General features: G+C 43.1%; 1 protein-coding gene across 1 annotated transcript in view; it reads right to left on the bottom strand.

Annotated features, from left to right (window-relative positions):
• LOC133475319 (ubiquitin-associated protein 2-like) overlaps positions 1-13,063 on the bottom strand; it is a 29,981-nt gene that overhangs the window by 7,386 nt on the left and 9,532 nt on the right. Inside the window, 18 exon segments of the mRNA XM_061768005.1 lie at positions 813-983; positions 1,045-1,245; positions 3,361-3,439; positions 3,534-3,584; positions 3,666-3,757; positions 5,099-5,318; positions 5,397-5,454; positions 6,821-6,935; positions 7,015-7,054; positions 7,423-7,660; positions 7,756-7,807; positions 7,810-7,984; positions 10,036-10,172; positions 10,250-10,387; positions 11,135-11,396; positions 11,899-12,085; positions 12,172-12,221; positions 12,311-12,363. Of these exon segments, the coding sequence (XP_061623989.1) occupies positions 813-983; positions 1,045-1,245; positions 3,361-3,439; positions 3,534-3,584; positions 3,666-3,757; positions 5,099-5,318; positions 5,397-5,454; positions 6,821-6,935; positions 7,015-7,054; positions 7,423-7,660; positions 7,756-7,807; positions 7,810-7,984; positions 10,036-10,172; positions 10,250-10,387; positions 11,135-11,396; positions 11,899-12,085; positions 12,172-12,221; positions 12,311-12,363 (2,319 nt within the window).

Genomic DNA, 13,063 nt, shown 5'->3' with positions numbered 1-13,063 from the left:
CCTCTCAAGGCTGCGCTCATCCCCGTCACGTGTGCCCCTTTTCACCTTCCTCTTAACACTCATACTTTGATACAGTGCTCTCTGAGCATCCAGCTTCTTTTGCAATTTCTTTTTGAGACCTTTTCTCCTTATGGAGGGTGTCAATGAGGGTTTTCTGCACAACCGTCAAGTCAACAGTCTTCCCCATGATTCTGAAGCCTACCAAGCCAGAGTGAGACCATTTAAAGGTTGAGCAAAACTTCTGCAGCTGTTTTGCCTTAATTAGCTAGGAAGATTGGGACACAGTGAGCCTACAATGTTGAACTTTGTCATGACATTCTAATTTTGTGAAATACTAGATGTTTATTTTTTTGACTTTCTGCCATAATCATCAAAATGGAAACAAAGGCTTGGAATATTTCACTGTGTATGGTGAAGTAATATAACGTTCCAAGTTTCACGTTTTGAAACATTATTGAAATAAATAATTTATATTATTAACATTTTTTGGCACATACTTTTAATTTGTTTTTAATCAAGCTATTGCATTAATAAAAGATTAAAAATCACAACTACTGTGCTAAATATATGACTGATCATCTACTGTTTACATATATCTGCGCATGTCACTCGTCTTTAAAACGGCTGCTCTGAGTGGCCCATGCAAACACCAGATTGGAATAGATCACATCACACCAAAGCAGTTCACCTCAGATCGGAATGAAAAAAAAGTCTCCATGTCAACCCAGCTATTGACAAGTGGTTCTGCTAATGACTTAAAAAAAAAAAAAAAACTAACTTATTCCAAGTTTGTCCTGTGTTGTGGCTCTTACCTGTGCTGTATGCATGCTGTCCATAAGTGGGCTGATGCTGTTGGTGGTACTGATTGGAAGGGTTGGCCAGGCCCATGGTGGGTTGCTTGGCCGAAGTAGGAGGCACAAAGACGGTAGCGCCGTACTGAAAGGCCGAGGGGACGCCGGGCATGCCTGCGTAGTATGGCAGACCTGAAAAAACACGGCTTAGTAAAAATGTGCAAGTGTGAAATATGTAGTCGCCTCTCTGTACCAGTGTATCCATATCCGGGTGGTAGCGGGGGGTTAAGGAAGGCCTGGTTCTGGGTCTGCTGGCCTTGGTTCTGGCCTTGACCCTGACCCTGTGTACCAGCCGGCTGCGCTTGCTGGCTCTGCGACTGCACGCCTGCCGTGGACAGACTAGTGGGTGGTGCTGGAGACGACGCTTCGTTCCTCCCAAACTTTGTCGCCTCACCTGGACAATGGCAGAGCAAAATACGACAGAAAACTTGATCGCAGCTAGCTGAACCAGTTTGCAAACTGGGAATAGGTTTACATAATTATAGCGTTAACAGGAGTCTCAGTTTTAGGGCTGCGACGATTAATTGAAAAGCTCGAATAATTCTATTACAAATAAAGTTGACGCAAAAGCCCTGCAGGGATCATTTTTCCAAATGGACTGTTACTGCAGTCACATACACCACTACGTGTAGAAAGAAATTCCCACCATGGTGGCAAGTCATAATAAAAGAGTCAGTAATCTAACTTCAAAGTATTGCATCTCCCCCCTTTATTGCTGCGAATATTTTACAGATCCACCTGCAATAGGTGAAAATCTACGATGGCTTGACCATATTTGAAAAAGTTGCACTCCTACTACAGGCTTTAAAACAAAAACTTATTGAAACTTGAAAAAAAAATTGCAAGCACACAATCTATTGAAAATACTGTAGCATCTGTGTACATGCATCGTCTTTTAAAGAAGCAAGGCCTAATGGGGTGGCACGTGACTGCAAGACTGCTTCCAGGCATGAGCTGTGGTCAACAGCAGCTCCTGCGCGAGTGCGCTCATTGTGTTACTTTTACCATTCTCACAGCATTTAATACACCAGAAAAGTGCATCTGTGACTCTCTTTACTACATGTGAGGACATTACAGCAAGTAAAAATACTGTTAAATACCATACAAACGATAACTTCAATAAACTGTGGGCACAAGAACAAACAGCTACTATATATAGCAGGGAAAAACGAATTGCTGTTATTGTACTCTGATACACCCTTAGATGCTACAAGATGGTGGCAAGCCCTCTCTAATACAGTGCTATGAAAACGTAAAAGGCCCCCAACTCAAATTCTTATATTTTTGCATAGTTTCCCGACTTTACCGTTTAAGCTCTTCAAACTAATGTAAATAGAGAAATATAACTCCAGCGAACTTAAAATGCTGAACAGCGTTTTTTTAAGGTCATGCCATTGGCTTTCAATCAGATTCAAGTCTGGACTTTGACTAGGCCACTCCAAAACCTTCATTTTGTTTTAAACCTTTCAGAAGTTGACTTTCTGGTGCGTTTTGAATCGTTATCCAGCTGCAGAACTCAAGTGCGTTTTAGCTTGAGGTCACAAATTGATGGCTGTACATTCTCCTTCAGGACAAGAGCAGAATTCATGGTCCCATCAATCACAGAAAGTTATCCAGGTCCTGAAGGAGCAAAGTAGCCCAAGACCATCACACGACTTCCACCACATTTGACTGTTGGCAGGATGTTCTTTTTCTAAATGCTGTGCTACTATTACATCAGATGTAATGAGACGCACACCTTCCAAAAAGCTCAACTTTCTTCTTTTTAGTCCATATAATACTATCCCAAATGTCTTTGGAATCATTAAGATATTTTTGGGCAAAAGACAAGCCTTTATGTTCCTTTTGGTCAGCAGTGGTTTTGGCCTTGGAACTCTGCCATGGATGCCATTTTTGCCCAGTCTCTTCCTTATTGTTGTGTCATGAACACTGACCTTAACTGAGGCAAGGGAGGCCTGCAGTTCTTTAGAAGTTGTCCTGAGTTCCTTTGTGGCGTCCTGGATGAGTCATTGCTGTTCTCTTGGGGTAATCTTTGTAGGCCGGCCACTCCTGGGAAGTTGTGTATGTTATGTATAGGTTTTCGCTTGTGATGATAATGGGGTCGCCGGAATCCTTAAGCTTTTGTTGAAACTTTTTTAGATCTTGACCGACAGGTTCTGTTTAAGTGATTTCTTGATTGAACAGGTCTGGAGGTAATCAGGGTTGGGGGTGTGATCAGTGAAAATTAACCAAAAATTATGATTACCCATTCCTTTTTTAACAAGGGGAGTAATTACTTTTTCCACACAGGGCCAGGTAAGTTTTTTTCCCGTCATAAATGAAATAATTTAAAAACAGCATTTTAAGTTCACTTGGGTTATATTTGTCTGATATTTACATTTGTTTGATGATCTTAAAGTGGGTAAACTATGCAAAAATAGAAAAATTTGAGAAAGGGGCCAATACTTTTTCAGGGCACTGTAGAACTTTTTCCAGGTTGACTCATCAGACGAAGCCCACTGCCACTCACCTGAGTAAGGATTGTTGGCCAGGCCTTCTCTTCCAGGTATGGTTGCCGTAGTACCAGGGAATGCTACGCCATAGTAGTCCTGAATAGACGGAGACACTATAAAACCCTACGATCCCCATGCAATAGAACCTTTGACCGTATGCTATACCTAATATGTACAAAATGAGACTCACCATAGGAAGGCGAGACTGCAGCATCTGCAGGTCCTCATAGCCATAGATCTGCTATTGGGATTAACACAGATGACAAGTTTAAATAAATTTGTGTCATTATTTTTATAACTCTGTTATTTGACATATGGTTACCGGGTAAGCAGGGAGCAAGCCACCAGGGCCCATGATGTACTGACTGGCCAGGAGAGGGGGTACTCCTTGGGCCAAGTTGGGGGGAGCTTTACCTGGGAAAGAAAAAGATACCAAATCACATCAAATCTAAATGAGATTCCACCATTTTTTATGCAGGTTTACACAGTGGATTTCCTCATAACAACACCAATTTTTACACATCAGGAAAAAAGGATAGCAACTAATCATCTGGGTTCATAGACGCTATTGTTCGCAAACATTTAACTACAGTGACCATTGAACACTGTTGCAAACCATAATAGCACCACCCAAAACGGGTTAATCTATCAGATTCAAGTGTGGAGTCGTATGTATGTTGTAAAAAAGTTACCGGCACAATACTAATGATGATCTTGCATTATGTGGAAATGGCATAGATTGACATGTGACCTGCTCCACAATGTTCTATGCATCCATTTCATGTTCTAACATTCTTATTATTTGTTCTGCCCAGTCTGCCTCAGTTTTTCATGATAGTCCATGGCTCAAACTTAATTTTATAGTTCTTGCCCAAAATATTTGCTTGCTCTTGGTAAACTTGAGCTTTCCCTGTTCAGTCAAATGTTTGCTATATCTCAGGTTTACCACGGTATTAATCTCACGGTACGCTAATTATTGCGTTATTGTGGGAAAGATCACGGTATTACAGGAAGGCTGACGGTACAAGTGGGGCAAAGAGGTGAAAGCAGGAACACCGAAAAACCTCTTACTCGCCGAGTCCTCCTCAATTTGTTTCCCTAGAGGTTTTTGTGAAAAAGACATACCGTATATTACCATGCACTTCTATCCCCATCCATACAATGTTTACACACCCAATTGGGTGCGTTTACACTCAAATAAGGAAGTGAGACGCTCTAGTAGCCTGGCTAGGTGGCTTGGCTTCGTAAAGACAGCACAAAACTACATTTTCACCACAACCGCTCAATATTTTATGCCAAGACAAGGCCCCAACGATAGAGGCACTTAATTTTGCGATTGTGAATATTGTGACATCCCGACATACACTATTTTTTTTTCATACGCTTGCACGATCGGGAATGTTGTACGCTTTGCTAGCTTGACCATGAATATTTAATTTCCCCAGACAATCGGCAATCAGTAAAGTTCAAGCCCTGTAGTACTTGCTCAACTAAATTGGAATACATTGGTAGCCAGGTTTAATAGTTACCCAACAGTTAACTCCGTCCCTGTACGGTTGGGTAAATACAGTCCGCTTCCGCCATTTGCAGAAATACGACAGAAATATTCGAATCTCAGTTCTCATTAAAACGTAACCATAATACAGTAATGCCGCGCATATTTGTGGTTCACAAATTCACCTACTTGTGTTTTTTGTGTTCCTTTGTGGATATATTTCACCTTTAGTCAGCATGGTTCATTTGTGAGGGGCTTACCGGAGGTGGTGGTGAGCAGGGGCACGGGACGGCTGTTTGTAGCCAAAAGAGCGTCGTTCGTGCCGTTCTGAGTCAGTCCCGGCGCTCCGGACGGGTGTGGAACGCTGTTGGCGCTTGAACTGCTGACAGCCAGTGGGGCCGAGGGAGTGGCATTGTGAGGCTGGCTCGACGGGGCTGAGAAGGCGTGGAGATTGCCACAGACACTATCCTCGTTACTTGCCTAAGACCAAAGAATGTGAGGAAAGTCTTGTAGCCACCATTTTCTGTTTAAATTTAGTGGGAGGATGTTGACACTTACCGGCAGAGAAGATATTGTGGTGTGTGCAGGTCCAGATGAATGAGAGCTGCTCACGTGGCTGGAAAGCAAGTTACATGCATTTGTCAGCTTTCATTTTCACTTTCTGGCTATGTTACGACCTGGGTTCCAAAATACTTTTGCTGATACAGTGTTTGAGTGAGCGTGATCAACAAGTGGTACAATTTGGAATATAACCTACATTTTCTGGACACAAGTATGACTCCAGAGGCATACCTCTCTCTCTCTCTGTCTCACACACACACACACACACGATCAGGATTTTTGGGGCCGATCAGCAAGTTTTAAAAAAATGATAACGGATCACAAACTGGAGCAATGCATCTATTTACATTACTTGTTCAGTTATAGTATATACTTGTGTACTGTATGCCTTGTGCATTTATTGTATATACTTGAGTACTACATCTTCAAAATTATTCTCTTGCATTTTAGACAAAAGGTAAAACATCAATGACCTCTAGGGGGCATTCAAGGAACGGCCACTGACAAATTTAGGTCAAATCAACATTACATGTAATGGGTGCCAACTTACTGTAATTAAATTACTTTAACAAAAACTGTTAATGGCATGCTTACTCTAACTTTCTCACTGTCCCGGCTATATGAACGGGTGTTATCCAGAGTTGGCATCAGTTAGACTCCCCCGTTTTAAAACTCACATGTGGCTCTTAAGCACAACCGTTTGCACCCCCAGACAAAACAATGAACCAAAGTGTATTTTGCTTTTTCTTCGGCTATTTTTGACGTTTCTTTCACGCAAGCATAGAAGGGGTACGAGTGATGGCAAAGAGGTGTGATCAGAACCATGGAATGGAAACTTGAGTATACAACATGAACATGGGTAATGCAATTTAACATCACTATTAATTCAACCATATGAAGAAAACAGCAGGGTGACTGTTCTGCAAACATTTTCCTGTTCCCTTCGGGCCTTCAGAGTGTGGATAGTTTTACTGTAAATTTAGTCTTAAAATCCAGTGGTTAACTTATTTCTGCACATGTAGGATAGTTAAAATGTTAAAACATTACGTGTAACATTTAATAAAGGTTTTATGATGAACAGATTAATAATTCACTTTACAGGGATCCTCGGTTAACGACAGTCCCAACACATGACTACCGCTCTTCGAAGTATAGTTTGCGCAGCGGTATAAAAATACGCCGTCACGAAGCTTAGTAAAAGCCTTAAAGTTTTTCCTTTGAGTGTTTTATATTTACGGCCAAGTATTTGTCAAACAAATCTTTACTGTAATGACGACTACTACTAAAAGTGTTGCTTATGGACTACGGTGTAGTCAAAAAGTACATATGTGGGCTACATAGCCACCATAGAAACAGAACTCTGTCTTAAACCAATGACAACGTATTTCCCACTGGAAAACAATAAGTTTGCCTCTCCTTACCCGTTGACCGAGGAAATGGGCGCAGAGTGGGGGGTGGTGGAAGCCGTGTGGTGACCAGGGCCACTGTCACTCATTATTGGAGACTCCGTTTTCAAAGTTCTCAGCGATAGTGCAGCTAAAAATGAATTAAAAAAGTTAACATTTTTTGATTTTGAACACCTTAATTTGACAGGAGTTTGGAGTCACAAACTTACCATCCTGTGTGCCTTGCCCCTTCATGCCACAGTAACCATTCTATGAAAAAATAAATGCATAAATAAAAATTCAAGAATAATCTGTCATTCAAGCATTCATTTTCTGTAATGTTGCAGAAAGTTTTAAGACCAGCGTTTTCCAAATTATACTGAGCCAATGCACATATTTGACATTACATAGGTTTCATAGCATAGCTAACAAAAATGTCAAAAAGTATATTAACATAATGCTGGACACAGGTTCATTGTACTTCAGTGGCAGAGCATGTAATTATTCTGCCTGTCCCTATATATCACTGGTATAAGTAGATTAGCAAAGATATATAGAACGTGCACGAAATTTTCAGACCAATTAAGTGAAATTGGACAATTTCCCGCGTCCGTTAGAAATCACTGCTCTAGACTTACAGTGAGGGGGGCAGCAACAGATGGCAGGCCCTCTTTGCCCTGAGAGAATGCCAGCTGGGGAGGCAGGGCTCTTGTTACGCCGCCCTCTACACGCTTTCCGGGGGCCGATGCTGTGGAGGAGGGTGGGGCAGCCGCACCAGGGAGGACCAGGGAGGGGGAGGGCGTGGCGCTGGGTAAGCCTAAGGACGGCGAGGGGAAGCTGGCATCCGACATGGTAGGTATGCTGCTCACGTGTTCGCTGTTAGGGTAGCACAGATGAAATATTTATAAATAAGGTGGAGCTTCAAAAAGTCCACATTCATGAAGAATAGAATAGACACACAACACACAAACCTCACAGATGCCGTTTTGGGAAACAAGCTCTGCGGTTGGTGAGCAGGCATGCGGCAGTAGGGACAGACATGCCAGCTGCTGGAGGTGCTGCCGGAGCTTGCTCCCGGGCCAACTCCTTCTGGGACACTTCGATGGCGCCCACCTCGGAACCAAAGTCCAGAGCGCCAAACTGAAAATTTAGCCCCGAGACGTCAGCCGAGCCCGGCATCACCACTGCAGACGAGGGGATCTGAGGACAAGTAGTTTATAGTGTTAACATATATTAAGATGAACAGATAGACTAGCAAGATCGGTAGGGCTGTCAATACAGTAGGTCCTGTTTATGAAGACGTTGTGTTCCAATGGCACGACGTAAACAAAACTAAGTTGAAATGCGCCATTTTCTATCAATAACCAATACTAGAGCAGTTTTGACGTAAATTTTCCCGATATTGTGGAAATCCGAAGTTCATTGTGATTGTTTGTTTTATGGGCACGTCGCACTTCCTTACTCGATGGAGGAATCAAGCCCGCCGTGGCCTGTGTGCATCGGGCTAGATGCAGCATGTGCTTCCCCAGAGGTTATGGTGGTGAGCCAGCTTAAACATTCGCCTGGTGGCGCGAAGACAAGTTGGAAATTTTGTCTTCAAAAACTGTTTTAATAGGTTTCAATGTTTAAAACCTGTGGAAGGGTATTTTATGGCTAAAATGACCTAAAACCATATTTGCCCCAAAAAGATCTTTACAGCAGAGCGTAGATTTTGACCTATCGCGGGGTAGGTCTGGAATGTAAGTCACTGTATTAGTAACTTAACGGTCAGAGGACAAAGATAATTTTTGTTGTTGTTGATAACTCTAGAACCCCTTTACAAACCACCAGTGCCATTTTGAAGTGATTATATAGCAGATATACAGCAGTTAAATCGATAAATATGATGCAGAATGCGCCTTCTGCTTTTTGCATCCCGCGCCTTCCGGTCTTCGTCTCTTTCCGGCGCTGTGACGTCACACAAGCCAAACATCGTGCTCATTCGGCGTTGTGTGCTATTGTTCCTGTCCATGTATATTTGGAGTCGTATGATTTACCGGCATCACAATGGATTATTGTGTGGTATTTGGCTGTACAAATGGTTCAGGCAGTGGGAAGAGTTTTTTTTTTTTTTGGGCTTCCCAAGTGAAGAAGGAATACGTGACCAGTGGATAGGGAAAGTCAATCGACAGGTGAAGAAACGTGGTCAGCTGTGGGTGCCTAGCAAGCATTCCAAACTGTGCTGATCACTTCGACCGGCGTGTTTTGAAAAAGGCCGAGCAGAAAGCAGTGGATGCAGAGGCTGAAGTTGAAACCAGCTGCACTGCCAACTATTTTTCCTACTGCCATCGGGACCTCAACCGGCAGCAAAGCAGCGCACACAAGGTGAGGATTTACTTGTATATATCTACGACTATTATGGTTACTATGCACTGGGGAGTAGGAAAAAAAGACCCACGCAGTACTTTTCAGTACCAACGTCTGTACTTTTGCCTATACGACAAGCCAACAGACACACAGCAAAGACTGTGTGCGGCGTGTTATTACGCAACTTGAGCGAGGGGCACAATATATAGGAATACTGCATACTATGTAAAAGCTTGTGCTGTGTCACTGAAACATATATGAATATATAATGCGTACAATCGTGCTAAAAATTGGCACCCCTGGGGTGCCCTTATTTCAAGCCACAACTGTATAAAAAAACATGCTTTTGACATACCGTCACATCGAGCCAGTGACCACTCTCTGTTTTACAGCTGCTACTTGGCTGCTCGTCGTCGTCATTGTCTGATCGGCTCAAACGTACGCTTTGATGAGGCCAAGTTCAGTTGGGTGCTCCTGTACGTCAAAATCCTCCTCCTCCACATATTCCAACACGTTCCTCGCCATTGCGTATAGTGTGTAGCGTGCTGTGTTTGTCAATTGCAACGTCACTTCTGGTCGCCCTTGCGGTAGATAGAGTAACCACACCGCGGTGTCTTGAGCTTCGGGAGGACTCAATATGAGTCATAAAAATAAACCTAATTTTTAGCTAAACTATGGTTGAAAACTTGCTGGAAGTTACGCGCATGTATTACATAATGCAAATATGAATTTTAATTGACCCCATAAAATCTTTGTCATCTGACCTTTAAAACATGGGGTGCTAGGTTTTTGACTAAGTTCCAGTCTTATGGAAATAATATACCAATTTGAAAGCTGCAGCGTGTCAGTGTAAAAATAGTCACGCGGATTAGTCAGTGGCCATCGTAGTGATTACATAGAGGCACCTTAGAGGGGGGCGGTACTCTACGCTTCTGTGTCTTGATTTGTCGCATGGTAGGTTCTGTGATAGGAGAGTCCACAGCAGGCAGCTTCATTCCTGGAGAGGCTCTCTCTCTTGCAGGCAGAACTAATGACTCGTGACCTGAAGAATTGGTGGGGTGAACTAGACAGAATGGTCGGTAGAACAGAACAATGAATGGAGGACAGTTCCACTCATACCTGGGGGTGTGGGCACTTGCGGGGCGTGTGAATGGGACAAAACCAGAGGCTCTGTGGTGGGAAGGATGGAGGCTTGTTGGTGCCTCTGTGCTAGTTGACTGAGCACTGCGGAGGGTTCTGGCTGAAGCTTCATTTCCACTACAGAAAACATGAAACAATGTTTAAAAAGGACATTAATTTTTTCCCACCACAATTAAAAATCAGTGTCTCTGATGTGCTTTAGTCAAAATAATGTGCCTGTTTGAGGGTTGGTCTTCTCTCATGTAAATGCGTCCCTGCTCACTCCAACCCCTCTACTACAGAGCCAATGGCAGGTATAGCTTTCATTACCCTGATGGCCGAGGACATAGCTTGATAGTTGCGACAAGGCTAGCAGCTACTGCTAGCACAGACTGTGTTGTGGGGGGACAAAAAAACTAACAAGCAAAAAAAAAAAAAAATATATAAAGCTGCAGTGACACGCATAGCAGACATTACCAAAACAAATACTCCCATGCACTCATGCTGTTAACTGAAGATCTGAGTAGGTGCCCATTATCACAAATAACTGTGCAGCTTTCACATGAATGCGCTTCTGTGTAGTCCACTTGAAAATTGTGGATCATTGCCTAGCCTAACTGCCAAGTCATGAGCGCAGTAACATATGCATGGCATTGTGTAAACTTGCAACGCCGTTACGTTGCAATTAGGCAAAATTCAGAACCGCTCCCTCACAGATACATTTAGGGACCTGGGCAGCTTAAAATACTGTCTTGGTTCTGTAATTTCACAACTGATGAGTGGGCAGGCACTCCAGACAACTCGTAAACAAGCTATTAAATATTTGACAATTTCACATAATGTCCCCTTTCAAGAGAAAAGAACCAACTTGGTTTATTAACTTACTGTGTAGGCCTGTTACAGGTCCGTTGTCCAATCTCTGAGGTTTGATTTCCACCGAGGTCGGGGGGGCGGGCACGGGGCTCGGTACCGCGGGCTGCACCGCATCTTTGGGAATGCTACCGTTGATGGTCGGGGGAGCGGCTGGGATCTGACTCGCTCTCTGACCGAGCCGAGGCCCATTGAGCTGATCTGCTGTCCTGCTGTCCGACATGGGCACTGGCTTGGGTGTGTTCAGAGACCCAAAACCAGGGCCCAGGACTGAAGACTGCAAAACAAAACAAAATATTTTACAGGGTGTTCCAAAAGTGGGTAACACTTTATATTAACTTTAAGGAAAGAAAGAAGCAGTAAGGACAGCAGATCAGCTCAATGGGAGTAAGGAATGAAAGACAAAGACAGTATAAAACAAGGAAGAAAGGGGCTCATTGCACTGTTCAGGGTCTCCACAAACACAAACCCGCATCCAGGATAGAAATCGTAACCCTTGTTCAAAACCCTAACCCTAGCTTGAAACCATAATTTGACCCCAACCCAAGCTGGAAACCCTAACCTTGGCTACTATTCTAAAACCTTGATCCTGGCCTGAAACCCTAATCCTTCCATGAAACCCAGCCTTCCTGTGTGGAGTTTGCATGCGCTCCCAGTCCCTGCATGGGTTTTCTCTGGGTACTAATAAATAATGTAATGCCTAGTTTTGGCCCACCCTTGCTCTTACATTGACAACTATGAGGTGCAGCAGTGTCTGTTGGCTGAAGGTGTGCTCGTACCAGTGCGGCATGGGCATAGGTGGTGCTAGCAGAGGCGGCGTGGGCGTAGCTGTGTGTGGCTGTGCGCCCATTGTGGTGGGAGTTGGTGAAGACCAGGCTTTGGCCCAGATCCTCAGCAGAAGGTCCATCAACCAGCTCTGACTCCACAGACATTCCGGAATTTGGCAGGAGGCCTGTCAAGTCCATACTGGAGGGAAAGAAATAAAGGGTGGGGGGAAAAAAAGTATTCAAATGAAATTATGTAGTGTATTTCAGTGGGGTGTGAGGGCTCACTTGTGGTTTCCCAGGGTGGAAGACGAAGTGAATACTTTGGTCTCAGACAACTGAGAAAGGGCAGAAAAATAATTAGTCCACTATATTATGAAGAACCTCAAAACTAAAAATCATCATCATCATGTCCCTGTCTACTAACGTCTTCATTCCAGTCTTCTGTTGTCCAGTCTTCTGGGTTGCCTCCCCACGTTGCTGAAAAACATCAGCAGCCATGTCAATGACAACGCTGTGATAATTTTACTTCTTAACAGTAACTACCAAGCGCCACACAGATGGAACAGCATTGCAGGGAGGAAAATTCAAAGTAGATGAAAATGTCACAAAAAGGTAGTTAAAAAGGTTTTGTTATTAGCTCAGATTGTTTGTATCGCAATCATTTTTGCACTGTTATTCTTTACATTTCTTTAATATTTACCATATTTGGTTCAATTTTCAGGCACTTTAGGGCACCTTGTTCCAAGTACTATTCATTTTTTTAGTTCTTTCCAGGTGTCGTAAAGTCTCTAACATTCTTCAACTGTCAAAAACCATTGTTTTAGTGCAGGTGCACCATAGGAAAATAAACCAAATTTACTTAACTTGTCAGAATTATTGACTACAGATAATGTCTAACTGTTTAAGGCAACGACACTGACACCCAGAACAATTAAATGCTCTTGTACTAGAGGGCAGAAGGTACAGAACCTGTGTATCCACAATTTGTGACATTGGTGGTGTGCCCTGAGATATTTTATTTTTTTAATGTAAAAAAACATGCCTTGTCTAAATTAGTGCCTCATCAAAGAACCTCAGGTGTGCTGCAGTTACCTAAATTTACTGAATTGGTCCTAAAATTATTAAGATCCCAGTGTGTCTTCAGGTCCTGCAAACAACTGTTGAACTAAACTGACCC

This window comes from Phyllopteryx taeniolatus, chromosome 3 (genome assembly GCF_024500385.1).
Source record: "Phyllopteryx taeniolatus isolate TA_2022b chromosome 3, UOR_Ptae_1.2, whole genome shotgun sequence".
Classification (NCBI taxonomy): Eukaryota; Metazoa; Chordata; class Actinopteri; order Syngnathiformes; family Syngnathidae; genus Phyllopteryx; species Phyllopteryx taeniolatus.
Note: the sequence above shows the minus strand (reverse complement) of the source record. Positions and strands in the feature narration are given on the sequence as shown.